Source organism: Phaethon aethereus (assembly GCF_964289735.1).
Source record: "Phaethon aethereus genome assembly, chromosome: 3".
Lineage (NCBI taxonomy): Eukaryota > Metazoa > Chordata > Aves > Phaethontiformes > Phaethontidae > Phaethon > Phaethon aethereus.
Genome location: NC_138576.1, coordinates 95,939,973 through 95,958,255, shown reverse-complemented (window position 1 = coordinate 95,958,255; position 18,283 = coordinate 95,939,973). Strand labels below are relative to the sequence as shown.

General features: G+C 36.5%; 1 protein-coding gene across 1 annotated transcript in view; it reads left to right on the top strand.

Annotated features, from left to right (window-relative positions):
* The window catches only part of BTBD9 (BTB domain containing 9), a gene marked incomplete at both ends in the record, with an annotated part of 124,000 nt that overhangs the window by 80,736 nt on the left and 24,981 nt on the right, over positions 1–18,283 (top strand). Inside the window, one exon of the mRNA XM_081997161.1 lies at positions 9,165–9,354. Within this exon, the coding sequence (XP_081853287.1) occupies positions 9,165–9,354 (190 nt within the window). The remainder of the gene's footprint in view (positions 1–9,164; positions 9,355–18,283) is intronic.

Here is an 18,283-nt window from a genome sequence, read left to right as displayed (position 1 = left end):
AAAAATGTTTTCCTTTTACATGAACTGTTGCAAACGCTTGCCTTTTAAGACTCACTGTCACTGCACTCTTACTCAACTGTGTGGAAACAGAAAGATGTAACTTGAGTTAAATGATGCTGTAAGCATAGAAATAGTTGACTAGCACTTGCAACTTCTTTAAAATTCTAGTTTTGTGGATTAATTAGTGATGCTGCAGGAATGCTAAAATTCACATTAAATCAATTGCTGCTGACAAAGACACTGGTAATTGAGTCACTCTGGGCTGCTAATCCTTTTTTTTTTTTTTTTTTTTTTGCATGTCATAGTATGGTTGCGCTTGCCTTCTGCTAGGTTGGCCTGAGTTCTGTAACAAGGGTGGAGTAACCAGAGCTATTTATTGCAGTGAAGATGGATTTGGGCATTTAGGGCCTCTTGTACAGCCTAATTTCAACTGCTGAAAGTAAACTCTCATGTTGATTTTTCCCCTCGAGTCATAGACACGCGTAGCCGTGGTAGAAGGTTATATTGGCTACCCTTATTCTCAGAATGCCATGCTGATGGAGCTCTGTTACTTCTGGAGACTCAAAACAGCTTATATAATACTGATTTAAGTACGTCTGCATGGTACTGCATTACTTAAGGTAGAAATCCCCAACAGACCAACAATACTGAATGGTAAACTATGTCAAAGTAAGATTTAATATCGATTTTTTTTTTAATAGTCCAAAGACAGTGGTTTCTCTGCTTTCTTCCATATAAAGTCACATGAGTGAGATCCTAAAATTCATTGGGAAGAGTTTTCTGCACCTTTTTAGTTGTCTGGGTGGGATTTCCCAGTTTGTTACTTCTGACTTGAAATTGAGAATTTTGCTGAAATTCTCAGAGTTCATGCTGTTTTAAACATAAATTTAAATTTTAAGTATGCACCTATGGTAGATGGAAGGGAAAACAGTTTTCAAAAAAGAAAAAGAGGGAAGATTTTAGTAAGATACATTTCTTTTAATTATTTTCTGAGAAAACTATAATATTCAGCTATGAGAAACTGGGATCCAACTCCTTTAGCCTGTTCCCTATGCATTATACAAAGGCATCGCATGATTACATCTGATCTCACGAGGTTTGCTGTGTAATTTCATTATGTTTTTTTAGAGGCATAGAATAAATAGCCTGAAAAATCATACCTTACTAATTTTTATGTTATGTAGCACCAAAAGTGTACAAGCTGTACTATAACGCAAATAGAAAGTTTTTGCTTTGTTTTAGGGAGTTTGTAAGTAGTATTGCGATTGCTAGCGACAAGAAAATAGACTAAGTGGTAAGGAGGAACTGTGTTAAAATACATACCTTCAGTAAGCTAGTTAGGGGAGAAGCAAAATATTTCAAGTTTGGTAGAACCTTTGAGCTAAATTTCATATTTAGCACTGCCAGCTGTGAACTTTTAAAAACTTTATACAAAATCAGAATTACTGTGTTGTAAATAAGTGATGCATATAGCTATATATATTTGATTTACTAATATCAGTCTTATTTAGCAAATACTTAGAGGAATCAACATATTTTCTTTCCTTTTTTTTTTGTGTGTTAACTCAAAGTTTATTTGATCATAAGCAGTAAGCAAGTAAACAAGTGAATCCATGTACGTTCGTGGAAGTGTACTTGTACCATAATTGACTTGTCTTTTGAGTACTCTCTGGTATTTTGTAGTTTAGTAAGCATTTTGGTGAGATGAACTATTTGATCTGTTTCAGCATTTAATGAGTTTCAAAGATAATTTAGGGCATGGAGACTTTATATGGCTTTATCCATTTATGGAAAAAAAGTTTTTTGTAGTTACAGAATCTTACAGGTAAATAGGGTTTGGACTACATAACAGTAAGTATCCATTGTTGTTCATGGTGACCAGTGGAACTATGCTGTCATTGAGTGTGTGTAAATCAAGTTGTTGTACGTGTAAGTCATTTGAAGTGATCTGCAATAAGCAAAGAGAGGTCTACTGAGCATTTTATATTGAAGGGATGGTAGTCAATACAATTAATAGAAAATTAAAAGAGTAAGAATTCAGTGAGTAGTTAATTCAAAGAGGGATGTGGACCAACTTCCACATTGTAAATGAGGCAGAAACGGTTGGATGCATGACCTTGCAGAATTTATGCTGAGAAAGGGACAAACTGAAAGGTTTTTGGGACTACTTGAGAACAATCCTGTTTGTGAAGTGGTGCAGGGGCACAAAGGCTGTTCCACCAGATCTTATGGCCATCGACGAGGCACAAAGGCTGTTCCATGAGAATTTTTGGCTATTCAAAAATACAGCTTTGATCCAGCAAAATCCCCTTATGTCCATTTAGTGCTTTGTTTTACATACCTGTGATGGTTACTCTAAGGTAGAATATTATCTGGCTCCCTTGATCAAGCAGGCTGTCCCAGTTCCACTTCTGTAAAAAATCTGTGTGACTACCAATGGGGTAGCTGGCATTGATCTATTTAATTGCTCTAATGAGGATTTGTAATGTTTGTTTCTATTTCTGCAGTGACTGGATAGGGTAAAGTGACTAAAAGCGTTCGAAAGCTCCGTGAAATATATGGAAGTGCAGTAATTGGAGTAGGTTGGTTTTAAGCTTGACTGCGTATAGAAACTTTCATCCTCAACCCTTGAAAAGCAATATTAGGTAATACTATTGGGTTCATTGTTTATGCAGTGTGGTATTAAATATGGTATTAAATTAGGTTAGAAGAAACACAGCTGCTGTTTCTATAACCTGTTTTATTAAGAAAATGAAATGTTGGTCAGACCTTGAAGGCCATATGGTTCTTCAAGAAAAACTTTGTAACCCTTACTTCTACCAAAGCAACACTGAAGTTAATATGCAAAGAGTTTGTAATTTGAAACCTCATTCCAAAGAAATAAGGCTGCTGGGATATTTGTTTAGCGATCTTATGTGGAGATTTTAGAGTAATTATTTATTTAATTTTTGTGAAAACTGTTAAACTTGATCAGAAAGATGTATATACAAAGAGGGTATTTTATCAGATATATTACTACTGATATGTAGTATCTATGTAATGGCTATCACTAAAGTGAGGATTAGAAGGCTGGTAAACAAATAATAAAAATGAAAGTGTCTTTCATGATAAGAGCAATTTTACATTGCTGTGTTTGTGTGTACAAGGTTTTAATGACAAATTATTACCTTGGCATATTACATTTAATATGGAAGATTCTTTATACAATTACTTTATACAATACGGGATATAGTACTGACATGACCCATTGGTAGTTGAGTAGCAGTTCTGAAGTAAAAGTAGCAGGAAATGTTCTTTCTATTACTGTCTGGTGTTTTAGTGTTGGTTTACACATTGTTGTCTTGTAAAATGAGATAAGTGACAGAAGTTAATTCAATCATATGAAATTATTCCCTAACGCAGATGTTAGGGTTGAGATGTAATTTCTCTTTTGGCATAGTATTATCTCTAAATGCGTTAGTAAGTTAACAGTTCCATATACTAGAATCATGAGATCGACATAACTGTTTCATTTAACAGAGATGTAAATATTTTTTGAATCTCAAAAGCATAGTGTTTGCTTTTAATAAACTCCCACTTCTGAAATTTTGAATGGTCTTTAGTCATTAATATTTAATCTAGAATCCAAAACAAATGAAAATTTTCACAAGCCAGAGACATACTCCTTCGGAGGCAGAAATGGTACCTTGGTGTGATGTGAAGTTTTGTAAAAGCTTCTACTCTGCCCAATGGCAAGAAGGAACAACAGTGGGTAAGGAGCTACTTCTGTGCAGTGCCTTTTTTGATTTTGGGGTTTCTCCCCGACCTAAATACAGGAAGCAATTCTTCTCTTCTGCCTCAAAGGGAAAAATTGTATAACCTTGCTTAGTCCTTTAATCAGCACTCAGTGGTGAGGGGCAGTCAAGGACTGTGCAGGCACGTGGATTTGACCAGCCTACTGTCCTATTTTGAGCCCGGTTAAGGTCATAGGGAGTGCAGCGTGGAAGGCTTTTATATGAAGTTGTGTTTATCTGTAGTCTGTCTCAGTCTCTCAGACTATCTTGTAACTTGTACATTACACAAGAAAAGCAGAACAGTGAATAATGACTGAAGAACAGGAGATGGATATAAAACACTGGAATGTCCTTGGTCACCCTCTGGGGAATGCTGTTCAGTACTTATGAATCATTGTGAACCTTCATTTGCGTGCTGTTCGATGCCTTAGGAGAACTTGTTTTAAAAGGAAAAAAATGAAATGAATAAATAATCATTCACTTGTCTTTTACTCACTGGCAGTTATTGAAAAAAAATATATGTTACAGAGAGAAACCAGTCGTATCAGTTTCCTAGTGTGTGGTTCAGCTTTGTAAAAGATTGCTCTCTCTCTCTCCAAGCAGTGAGATGCTATTTTTGTGTCTAGTTTAATATTGACTCCACACAAAGCTATTATATTGTGTTTCTTCTTTTTTTGAAGGTTAGCCTTCTCTCAAAATCATGCACGTTTACCCAGCAATGTAAGTCAGCTCTGCTGCAAGCATAGCCTTAGGAAATTATGAAAATTTGAAGATGATCTAAATACTGCAGGGATTTTTTTTTTTCCCATCTTTCTACAGGAAAGGACACCCACATGTGTCAGTTTAGTTGCTGCTACCCATTCTTCAACAGAAATCTGTTCATATGGTTCCAGTTACCTATTTTTTTCTTTTTCTTTTCTTCTTGTTTCCAGTGCTGCAATGAAGGATGCGTGCTTCCTAGGGCTCTTCTGAAACAACTGCTCTTTCTGAAAGCCTTCTTCAGACAGAATGTTTAATGAAAGAGCCCAATAGCCAGCCAATTGGTTTGCAATTAGAAGTATGGCCAGTTCTAATGACTGGAATGCTTTTGTTCTAATTTATTGGATCAGAAATCATGAGCTCTAGCAGATATCAACCGAAAAATCATTAAGGAGTGATACACTGAGGCTACCACACGCTCCTGGTACATTTTTCTCCTAGGGATATCTGAGGACAGTTGAATAACATATCTGTCCTATCTTTAAATGGAGCTAGTATAGGTGGCCCTTAGGCCATGCCTTGAAAATGACAATCCTTTTTAAAATAGTGTTACTAGAATTAAATATACTGTCAAGCTGTTCATTCCTCCATACTGCAGCATAGGACCAGGAGACAAGAAAGTAAGTTTTAATATATGTTTTGATGCGGCTGCACTATAACCTCAATCATTTTCTCCTTTTGTTTGCTTACAGAATATGTATGCTTTGCTAGCACACGTCTTTTCTGTTCCATAAAAGCAAATCAGATTTGTCAGAGCAAAACTGCTGTATGAACAGTGGAAAAAAAAAGTATTTCCATATTTGTGATCCCCTCTTTTGTTTTCTCTTGCAACATTGGTTACAGTAAAAGCTGGATAGATGTTGGATTAAAAAAAGAAGAAATAAAAATAGAAACAATACTGTTGGTTTTGGCAGTATGTTTTTGTAAACAAGTGACCTAAATTGAAGCAGAAATTCTATCAGAAAAAAGGAAGAGAACCAGAAGACTTGAAAATACAGCACAGAGCAGAGTCCCCACCAGATGGTATTTTTTAATAAATTTATCAAGTGAATGTAAAAGGTGATAATGAACATTCAAAATAGGGAGTGGCAGACCCCCGGCAGAGAGAAGGCGCAGTATGGCACCTGCTGCACACTGCAGCTACTTAGAATCACTTTCTAATTAACTGTTGTAGGGGAGACCACAGAAATACATTAAAAACACACTAAGACAATTTCTATGCACTTGTTAAGGAGTTTGACTAATCAGGGTAAGATCTTCTTAGGAGGTTATGGATTAGTGCAGAAATCTAAATGTGTGATGGAGCAGGATGATGCTCAGAGGGCATGCAGGTAAAAAATTGGATGAACTGAGCTGTCCTGTGTTCAGTTAATGCCTTGCATGGCTCAGAGGGTGTCCGGAATATGCCATAGAGCCTCAACATGAACACTGATTTTGACGCTTCATCTTTTACTTTTTAACCTAGATTTCAGTAGCTTCCTCTTCCTACAAAAAGCAGCAATATATAGAAGATGCTTTAACGCCTATATAAAATGGACAGTCAGAGAAGTTCTTTTACTGCCAGGGAAGAGGGGAAGAAAAGGAAGCCAAGGCAAACTTTGTTTTGATGCCAGTACTCTTAGTTTGCATTGTTATTCTTTGCTTTATTAAGATTGTTTCCAGTGAAGTACTTTTAATGTCTACCACCTGCTCGTCCATAAGAATCTGGGAATTTCTGAATGTCCCTTTTCAGTAATAGGGAAACAAGAGGTTTCTAGAATAATAATATAGTGGTTTTAGTAATTCTTTTATGAGCAAACAGAGATGATGGTGCATTTGATAATGCAGTAGATTTTTCAGAAACTGTGGCCTTTCCACTGCCTTGGATTATTACTTGGCAACAAACTTGCACTTTTTTCCCCCTGTGTGTTTTATGATGTTTTGGTGGATTGGTGGTTTTCTTAAGATCATGCTCCTGACACCACTAGCACACTTAAAACTCAGAATCCTAGCTCTTCATGGAAAATTACCTCTTTTGGGTGCTGGAGACTCTTACAATTAGCTCTGAAATCTCACATAGCTATATTTCAGCCATTTTCAGACAACTATTAAAAGTATGTAATTAAGTTATCGGTGTGCAGTGGGCTTAAAATGGTACATTTGCATCTGTACTATACATCATTTGTTTTCTCGTGGAAATTCAAATCGTGTTGGTTTTAAGTCTTCTGTATTCCCAATTTTTTTGTGCCTTTCTTGTTTTGGCTTGTTTGCTGTACTTTTTCTGATTTTCAAAAATGTTTGGTATGAGATGATGTGAATTTGGAAATTTGCTAAATTGATCATCATCATTCAGATAATTTTTGGTAACTTATCTCTTCCCCTCTCTTTTAAATTGTATTACCACACAGAATGGTTGTCCTTCATCAGAGTTAACACACAAAATCTTAGCTTTTTGTAATACAGCTTGTGCTGAAAGAATTTTTGTTATAAGAACTGATTGTTTTATCTAAATGATAACATTTTCCCCAAACAAAAGCTCAATGGGCAACCTTTATTTTTGTATCTTTGGAGAGCGTCATTTTTCACCCTTGTTAATATTAATTTTTTGATTGAGAGAGAATAGAGACATATATGGTTGAAGAGTTGAGGAGGTTAGCTAAAAAGTGCTGGACCTGAGTAGTGAGTATTAAATAGGTTTTGCTTTTTTTTATTTTCCCCCTCAAATGTTCATCTGTCATCTTGCTGGAGTGTGACTTTCAAAAAGATTGGGATTCTCTGAATTATAAACAGAAAGTACTATACTGTCTTCTGATTGAATGTTAACAAAGGGAAATAATAGGTAATTCCAAAAATAAGTGTTGAAGCACTTGTAAAACAGTGCTGGAAAAGTACTCTATGCACAAGAAAATGCACCTCCTTCTTCTAGCATGCTCCCAGAGGAGTTGCTGTTTTCTTGATCTTTGATGAAATTGCTGAAATTATGTCAAGCTCTAACTACACAATGAATTCCGTTTGATTTGAAAGGAAGAGGGAAGCTACTTGGTGTTGGATTTAAATCAGATTGAGCAGGACTAAGTAAGTACAAGAAGAGTATTCCTCTCCTTGGGAAGATTTCTAGAAACCAACACTAAAGTTACGTCCTTTGCTGAAGAAGAATAACTCCCAATACTACACTTTTTTTTTTTATTGCTAAGTATGTAACGTTCCCCTCCTTCTAAAAATTACTAGTAAAGGGTTACATTATCCTTTATCTAGTTTGGTTTATAACAGCAGTTTCCAAGCTAGAACATTCAATTTTGGATGTACCAGGGAGAAGGAAGAACTGAAGTTGGATGATGCTGACACATGGACCACAGTGTTGGATATGTGCCCCGATTGCAAGAGGGGTTTTAGAAGTGAAAGAAAGAGTTCATTATAGATGTTGCAGCACAAGGTAGCAGTTAGCACTGGCCTGTGCAATTAGAATTGTAATCTTAATTTTTTTAACTGAAACTCCCTTCCTCTTGTGCTTTTCCCAGGAATGCTTTTAGTAATTTGAAAATTCTTTCAGTTCCGTAACTTGCCAATTTTCCCTGTAATATTCAAATAACTGCATATGAGGTCAATGAAAGGAGGCAAATCTGATATTCTGCACTGATACCTTTGAAGTTCTTTGGCACAGCAGGCTGCTGCATTATGGCTGCGCTATAGAATAGAAAAAAGAATTATCCAGATCTTTGATGAAATTAGCATGGGGGAGAGGGACAAAGTACTGTATAATTCCATCACTATCTCCTGGAGGAAAATCATGGTCCTGTGTTTTGGCTTTTCTTTTTTCAAGAGCATGGGTTCTAAGTAGTTTTCCTGTTGGGATATTATAATTTATTATTTGTGGCATTCAGTCATACCGTTTTCCTGACTCTTGACTGAATGAGAAATAGTTCTGTACTTGCTGTTCCATTTGTGTGGCAAATTTATTGGCCTCTCCTTCCTTTCTTGTAGTCCAATACTTGTACTGAAGGATTTTATAAGTATTAAAAAGAATTTTCTTCTTCTAAATTCTGGGGTGCAGTTTCTAATTGCAGTTAGAGATACTATCAGAAGTACCAACAGTCATGTTGAGAATAGTCTCCTCAGCTGTGAGACTTCAAGCCCTGATTTCAAAGACTTTGAGTACTGACTTCCCACAGTCCACATCAGCACTTTAAACTGGCTCCCACTTATTTTTCTCTCTCTCAATTCATTCTTTTTTTTTGGGGGGGGGGGAGGGGGGAGGACGGACAGATGGGAGGACAAGACACACGGATGACACACATGAGAGGGGAGTGGCATGGGGGGTGTTCATCATGAAAACAGGAAAAATTGTTTGAAAATTTCAAAAGTTTTACTGGATGAGAATTTTTTCCCATTTGTATTAAAAGAGTGCTTTCATATCACCAAGACAGAAATACATCTGTTAATTTACCAAGCTCTTCCAGGATCAATGGTATAAAAATTATCTGTGCCACTTGTTTCTGCTTCATAGTTCATGTTAAATATGAGTTAAATGTCCTTGTGTTGATCAAACTTTAACCCTTTTTTCCTTTTTCCCAATTCTTTGCCAGAAATAAAGATCGTTGGTATCTGAACTGTTTTCTGACTGTATGTCTGTCGTCTTTGTGTTTAAATTCACAGTTCCCACTGAAAATGTTGCAACAATAGCAGACTGTGCCAGTGTGATTGAGGGTGTAAGTCGCAGTCGCAATGCCTTGTTGAATGGAGACACAAAAAACTATGATTGGGATTCTGGGTACACGTGCCATCAGCTTGGGAGCGGAGCTATTGTGGTACAGCTAGCACAGCCCTACATGATTGGATCAATACGGTAAGAGGGTTGATTTTTCTCTAAATTAAGGGCAACAGTGAAACTTTTGCTGAGCACAGTTATTTTCTTTAGAATATATGACATTTGGAAACGACGATAATTATGGAACTAGTTTAGTAGTTGTCATTTGGCTTCTTACTTCAGTATAGTGACCATGTTAAAAATTAAATGTGGGAATTATAATGTTGAGATACAGTGGTGCAATTCCAGAAAATATTACATTTCAGAGGCATAGAACATAAGTAGTCAAATTGCAAGATTAAAGGTATATACTTATATTAAAATAGAAATTTAATTGCAGCCTTACTTGTGGTCCAAGTAGGTGCAGTTCCTCATATCTACCTCATTGTGAAAACAGAAATAGTTATTGAAAAAAGCCATCATCTCGAGTCAGCCAGGTTTCTTTTTCACTGTACAATTAATACCAGTTCTTACTTGAACATGGAGTGTATAATAAGGGTACAGTAACCCGAATATTGCTTTACAGTGTTGGATTAATGAATGTGTTTAGATCTGGACTGGAGTTCATTGGTCTTTGTACAGTGAATGTCTGTATACATAAAAAGAACAAACTTTTGGCTAATGTAGAAACTTCGGAAATAGATTGGAGAGCAGGATTGTTCAGAGGTGAAGACAACACTATTTTTGCCAACTTCAGATTCTCTGACTGTAAATGGTTTTTTGTTTCATAAAATCAGACATACAAAACCTTGTCTTCAATGGCTTCCTGTTCTTTGGAAATTTAGAATATGTTGTCAGGGACTTAATTTGTATTCTCTGTGACAGTGAAAAAAAAGAGAGAGGTTTCTGAAGTTAGAGTACTAGTGAGCAAAGTTTGAAACCTCAGGTGAGGTACTGGCTCGCAACAGAGACCATGCACAGAGGTATGTATTGCTAGGAGCTAGCTCAATGCCTTCTGCCTGTTGTAGTTGCCTCTTCAAACTGATTGATGGGCAAGTGAGACTTGAAATCTCTTTTATAACTGCCAGTTTCTGTTTTCTGTGCTTTGATTTTGGCTTGTGGCATTGTTATGGTGGTTATAGAACTTTGAAAATAGAGTTTAAAATCAGACATCCAAGCAAATCTCTAACCTAATAAAAATACTGTTTTATCGTATACTAGGTAGAGATACACAATGCAAGTCTGTCATTATTCTCACTGTGTGAAACAAGTTGAATAAGTATAGTTGGCAGCTTTCCTCACTCAATGTTTTATGCTTTTGAGTTTGGTGGTTTTAATGTTCAATTAAGTATTGCATCTCAAGTAGAAAACCAGGAAGACACAGCACTCAGATTTCTTAAAAGAGGTAATTGAAAATGTAATTACATAATTTTTGTGCCACTTTAAACTTAAATCTAAGTAGCAGCAGAAGCTTTGGCCGCATGAAGGAGTAAGACAGCAATATGTTAACTGAAATGCATGGTTTCTCAGTTCATAGTCTCTTTTCGTATCTTACCATTTTCTGCTATCTTTCAATTGGTGAGTCATACCATCTTTTCAAGTCACTGTTAAAAATTGACTTTCCTATGCTAAATACTATGCTAGTGTTTATTCTTATTAAGTCTCATTATTAAATAGTGTGTTAGATAAATTAGACTTTTGGTTGCCAAGAAATGGTAATTGGCAAGTGTGTAGAGCAAATTAAAAAAAAAAACCACACAAACAAACAAAACAACAAATCCAAACATTACATAATTTAAGACTAACAGGTATTTAGTGATTTATGTGGTATCGCATTGTACAGATGTAGGGTTACAATCTCAGTTCTCCTGCATGTATAGTACAAACCAGATTATTATCTTGCCCTAAAAAACAACAATAATAAGCATCATTATCTAGGGTATCCTCTCACAGAGGAGACTACCTGCACTGCCTAGAGCCAGACCTATGTCATATTTTCCTTTTTGTGTTCTGCCTAGAGAAACAAGTTTTTTGATTTGCAGCCATGTCTGTTGCAGATCATAGGCAGCCAAGGGGTAGATGCCCACTTGAAGGGAGAAGCAAGGTTTCACCATGTGGCAGCTATGCCTTTGGCAAGGGTCTGGAACACATCCTGTACTGTGGAATGCTAAAGATGGTGACAATGGTCTCTTACTTAGCACCAGGAAATCTGTGACTGGTACAGAAATCAAATAGCTTATAAAAATAGAGGAAAGAGTCTTAATATTAAAGAAAGCAAGAGATTTTTTTGAACAGACTGTCTTTCACAACTGATTGAACTGTATTCATTGTTTGTTTTCCTACTGTTTGCTTGCTTGAAAACTCCCTTGATCTCAACCTCCCACATAATAGAAAAAAATTTCCAGGAGTATTTTCTTTAGGTTGGCGGTATACCATGACTGCAGAATGACATGAATTGTTCTACCCCCAGAACCTGAGTCATTAGACCTGTGGGTTTGGATTCTAAATGAATAATTAGGAATCAAAGTATGTGTCTTTTAAGTTCAGACACAGGAATGTGCCGTTGAATATGTTTGTATCAGAGAGAGTAAATATACGAGCCTTTGAAAAAAGGGTAGTAGCTGCTTTTAGTTTATAGAAATCGGAGTACATGGAGAGAGCCTCCAAGTCAGAATGTGTTGCCATAGCAACTAAATTCTGAGTTCTGAGAAGAACTCTTGGTACTCAAATATGCGTTAGAAATGCATAGAGAGCTTAATGTTTCAGGAGTATGTCTTGTATGCATGTTTTCTGCAGAAGTCATTCCACTGTTTTAGAATCTTAGAACCATTCAGGTTGGTAGGGACTTGAGGAAGACATCTAGCCCAGCCTGTTCCTCAAAGGAGGATCAGCTATGAAGAAAGACCATCCTACTCAAGGCTTTATGCACTCAGGTCTTGAAAACCTCCAAGGAAGAAAATTCCGCAACTGTGGGTAGCCTGTGCCAATGTTTAATTACCCTCAGTGTACTTTTTTTTGTCCTTTTCATGTGGTTCCTGTTTCCTACGCCTCTAGTCCATCTGCAATGTCCTGTGTCAATTTTTCACTCTTGTCTTTTGTTTTTCCCATGGTGCACCTCAGTAAAGAGCCTGGCTCAGCCTTTTTGGTAACCTGCTCTCAGTATTGAAAAGTGCTGTTAGGTTCCTCCCCAGCCACAAGCCTTTTTAGGCTAAACAAGCACATTTCTTCAGCCTCTTGCACAGTGTGTGTGCTCCAGCCTCCCAGCCATCTTGGTGGTCCTCTGCTGGACTTGCTCAGATCTATCAATGTTGTATTTGGGTCCAAAATGGGATGCAGTATACTGGGTATGATCTAGCAAGTGTCGTGTAAAGGAGAATAATATATTTCCCTTGTTCTGCTTGCTCAGTTCCTGCTGCTACAGCTCCATATGCTGCTAGCCTTCATTGCTGAGAAGGCACACAGGCAACTAATGGCATCTTCTGTTCATATGACCCCATGTCCTTTTTAGCACAGTCAGTCTGTAGCATTTACTACTGCAGTGAATTACAGGTACAGGATTTTGCTTTTGATCTTGTTGAATTTCATGGAATTCTTTTTTGCCTGTGCCTTTAGTCTTCCCAGAGGCTGGCAATCAGTCGTCCTGAATGGCAGACATAATCTCAACTGTTTCAGTTGCACCCCACAGTTTGCTGTCATCAGCAAGCTTGATGAGGGCTCATTCCGCCTCCTTGTCCAGGCTGCTGATAACGATATTAAACAGGATAGGTCCCAGAGTAGACTCTGGAGGAACTCCTCTTGTATCCAGTCTCTGGGTGGATGATATTAACCACTACCTGTTGAACTAAGCAACCTAGCTAATTTTGACCCGTGTTAGTCTACCCATCTAAACTGTAACATCACAACTTGGATACAGGGATGCTATAGGAGACCATGTTGAAACCTTGTTAATATCAAATACTTCTTCAGGGATTTGTATATAAATTTGGAGCTCTTGACTCCCACATCAAAATTTACTCAAATTCTGAAACAGCTGTAATGATAGTCTCTGCCCAATAGTATTTTATAATAGAAAAAACCTGGAAAACACAGGGGTTGGACTAGACAAGGCTAGTCCCTTGAATGCAAACTGTTCTATGATTCTGTTATTTAAAAATAATTGTAACTAAATACTGGTTTTTAGTTAATAGAAATTATTTTTGTTAAGAGGTTTATTCTTTTATTAAGACTCCTACTTGGAACAGCTTACAAGATACTTGGAACATTTAACAAAGAAAATGTTACTTTAGGTAGTTTTTTCTACATTGCTGCCTGTCTGGACAGCAAATAACCTTGATATTTTTCTTCTCTGAAAAGACCCTTATCAATGACAGAAAAAACATTATGTTTAACTAGGAACAGAAAGACAGCAATTGGTGTGTCTAATATAGTAAATATGATCTAACTTTTAAATGGCTAGAACTTTAATATTGAAAAGGTTGCCATATCACAATAGCTCTCTGTCTAACTCTCCCTGCGTTTATCTGGAATAGAAATGTAATACTATTATGCTACAGTCTTTGGCTGATAGCTTCATAGGGTCTTTGGATTTTTTTTTTTCCCTATGAATTTCCTAAAAAAAAAAAAAAAGGAGAAAAAAGACCGACAAAAAAACCTCAGAAGATAGAAGAGGATTTGTTATAGTGTATGTGGTGGAGGGAGACAGAATTCTTCTGTACCATAGTGGATTTCATGTTAAAATAAATAGAAATATTTTTCATCTTTGTAAAAGTAGATTAACCACTTATCCCGGTTTAATCTGTTTGAAGACTTTATTACTAATATGAATACGTGATAGCCAACTGTTTTGTTTTTCATATTCAGAGTAATTCTTAAATTAACAAATTATATCTGTTATCTTTAATGTTTTCTGTTTGCTTATACCATCTTCATATACATCTCTTACGCTTTCTCATTTTCCGTACCACTTCTGCTTATGAAGTTTTTCTTTCTTTGCTGCTTGTTTTCTGTGCTTGCCTAACTTGAGAGTGAAATTGTAACTTAAAATACATGATCATATAAGCACATAGCAAATACACAGGAATTTTGCCTCCGTTATAGGAAAGATTGGTTTCCTGCAAGATAACTACTGAAACATAAATATCTGCAGAAAATGAAAGGGCATTATAGACAACTGGAGGAAAAAATGCAAACTCAATTGTATACAAAAACCTACTTTCCATACGCTTTTGGATTTTCTTTCTTTCTCTCCATCTTTTAACAGGTGTCTTACCTCATGTTTTTATTTCTGTCTTTTGGGTTTCTGTAAGTATGCAACTAGTTTATGAACGCAGTACTATCAAATATTTATATTGTATGTGGTAACTACTGACTTATAGTATTCAGGAAGCAGGTATCTTCCTGTCAGGTGCACAACTGTTATTGTTTGCTATTTTGCTAACACCTTGGGTATATGTAGTTACACAGCAGTCTGAAGTAAACAGTGACAATGTTTTTTTCAGAAATCTAGGAATAAAAAGCAAGCAAAGACAGCACAAAATGCTTGTATAAATGCAGAACAATCAATCATAGGGAAACACATGACATTTAGTGAAGTACTGTTAAAAAAAAGTGCTGCAGCATCTTTTGATGTAACAGGTAGCCAATATAATCGGTTTCCCATGCCTGTAATATGAAGTTTTATTTTTATATGGAAAGTTCTAGGAACCTGGGCAATTTTTCTATAAACAAATGCACTTCCAATGAGTATAGTTCTGACTTTTTAAATGGAATATTCTCCTTCCTGTCCCTTATTATCCATCTTAGCAAAGCATAGCTTCTCTACAAAAGTTTAGCCTGGTAGTTTGCCTGGAATGTGTTTCAAAGATTACTGTACCTTGCATAAAAAGTGGCCCTCGTGCTCAGTGTGCACTGGTGAATATTCGTGTAATCACCTGAAAGTCTTTCGCTGCTTATTTCATGCAGAATAAATGCCAAGCAGGTTCTGTTATCAGTCTCCCTCCCCAATCTCTCCTAAAAAAGCTACTGCAGGGAGGTGAAGAAAGAACTTTTTATTTTCTTTCACAAGTCCCAAAGAAACAAAAGTCTACAGTTAGCATGCTAAGTCACTTTGGGAAAGATTCTGCCAACTTTAATTCACTCATTGTTTGGTTTGTAATAGTTCTAAGCCATATGCTTTCTTAAACCTATTTAAGCTTGGCTAGGTTGTTTTGGGAGAGAGCAATTATACACATTCTTAAAAGGTACACATATGTGCTGTTAGCCTTTTGCTCTAAAGCCAAGCCAGCTGTGTTTGCATTCCAGTGGTGTTAGTTGAAATTACAGTCACTAGTGTGCTTCTGATATTGAAACTCTTGATCATAGCTTTGAAAACACGGATCAAGGAAACAACACTGAGCCCCCATGATGAAAAGGATCCTACTGAAAAGGATAACGAACTAGATTTTAATAGCCTTTTTAAAAGAAAACGAATTTATGTACGTTTTTGCTTTTCCCTCTTTTTATCATTTAGAAGACTTAGTTTAAATATAGATGTTAAATCAATTCAGGAACTGTTCAGTATTAATAGTGACCAAATCCAGGATTTTCGTCCATAAGCGCTTTTTTTTTTTTAACAGAAACTGTACTTCATTCAGTGCTCTTCAGTATTTGGAGACCTTCAAGCTATAGAGGAGCAGAATGGGGAGGATCTGATGAAGCAGGGGGAGGGGGTTGGAGTTGGGTGGTTTTCTTTTGAGTTGTGGGGTTTTTGGGTTTTTTTTAAGTCTTTCATGATGCCACAGGCAACCTTTTTTATTTTTTACTGTCAGCTCTGAATTTTTTAATTTGCAATTAGACAGTATTAATATATGCTAAAAGGCTTCTGTTAGAAGTGTTTTATTTTAGCTTCTTAAAGCTATTTTTGATAGCTTATTATTTTTTAGAATGTTAATGAGCTGGGTTCAGTTGAGAGCATCTAGGGAGTTTATTTTAAATCTGCTTGTCCTGTAGACCCGATTCCACTTTGAATGCTGGGATTCCAAAACCTTAAAAAAAAAAAAAAAAAAGGCTAAACTAGACTGTTTTGAAAAGAAGGTAATAGCACTATTTTTTTGGGCAAAGATAGACACACACGTATCCTTAATAACCAAATTCTGAAGACGGTCCAGCTTCTGCTTGGAACAGCCTCTCTCTTTAAGAGGAAGGATTCTGCGTTTGGTGACTGGCTAGGTCATTTTCTTCTTCTAGTAGTATTGGTTTTTTAAATGATAAAAGTGAGCAATAATTTTTGCAGTTATATTCCTCCCCGCAGAGGTAGCAGCTGAAAGCAAGAAAGACTTCCTCAACTGGAAGAAAGTAATTTATAATACAAAACTTGGGCACTCTACTAAAAGGTGATTAAAGAGAGAGCTGGAAACTCTGTTCCTGGGAAAGTCTGTAGTGTGACACAAGTTCCTTTTTATGTATGTCTCAGCTATTTTCATTGACAATCAACGGATCCTTATCTATTGCACTTTCAAAAATGTGGATCTGTGGAAGTTCTTCCTCACAGCTGGAGGAGGAACCCTGGTTAGCTGTATTACCGGGCTTTCACACTTCTCTGTGTGTGCATGTGGCTGTAGTTACGCTCATTTAGTTCATTGGTTCACTTAGAGCAATTTTGGATAGCTGTCTGTACTTTGGTTATTTGACTACAGCAGGTTCATTTGCTTCTGTAACAAATAGATTTATGCAGTAATCCTAGTAAGTGTTAGCTAGCTTTGACAAGAACCAGAGGATCAAGAGATAGAAGCAGTTGGTAACAGCCAATATATTGCAGTAGAGCATTTATTTTGCATTGATGTATTGAGTATGGGTTCAGAGAATAAGAGTTTTAACCAAAACAAGCAAAGCATCATTTTCCAGGAGAGACATAATGTGCACTGTTCACTTAAAATATTGCAATTCAAAAACTTTGGGTAGGTTGATGAGAGAGCATTATTTCAGTGAATGGTAAATGCAGCATGCTGGCTTTGCCTCCAGTCACCTCTAACTCAAATAGAAAAGATTTTTGAGATTTTGATGTTGTATTTGCCATTGAGTTGATGTAAAACCACTAAGAACAGCAAGCAGCTAGTTTTTCTAAACTACCCTGCTAATGAGTGGAACGACACCAGCCAAATGTTTTACATCAAATATAGGCAAAACCATAACTGCTAATCAAAATATGGACAATATTTAACTGCTGCTAAAGAAAAAACTGCAGAAGTGTCTCCCTCTGTTCTGGCCCGTCAGCTGCCCCTTTCAGTTGTGTAAATACCCTCTTGTCATTTGTGGATGCTTCATTGGAAAAAATTATGTTCCATATTGGGTCGCAAACATGGTGGATAGAATTTTTCATGTTTTTTGCTAACGAAGGCATTCTATGCTGGATTCTTATCTCAATCCCATCCACTGAGGGGGAGAGGAGAGGGAGGGCAAGGTTCTTGGTTTTGCCTTGATTCATATCCTTAGAAATAAAATTAAATTGAGGAATGATGTTGAGGTTTTAAATATCTCTTAAAACAGAGAAATAATCCCATAAAAAGAGGAATAGAGAGGATACAACATTGGCCAGATGTGTTTTTGGGGAATTATATACTTTCATTAAATCACATCCCTGATGCTTTGTATCTTCCTCTTTGTTGAGGCAAGTGTGGAAATTGAAGGCGGTCATTTACTGCCCTTCCTGAAGAGCTGCATGTTCGTTAAAATGAGTATGGAATGAGTCCTTGAGCCCTCTATTTTTTCCTTTTTAGCAGTTTGGTCAACAATTCGGTGTCTTTTTCCTCATGTGATAAACCAGGATTGGGAATTCCCATTTTCCTACCTGCCTTTTTTTAATATTACTGATGTAGTTACCAAATAAAAGATAATACATTTAAGAAGACAGTGTAATCTTTTTAGTCACCAGAACCTTTTTTCTTTCCCCTATTAAACTGACCTTTCTGAACGGGTCTTTGATTCAGTTTTAAAGCAGGCAATGTCACGTGCCAAATAAATGAGTTCATTTATTGACTTTTAAATAAATTAA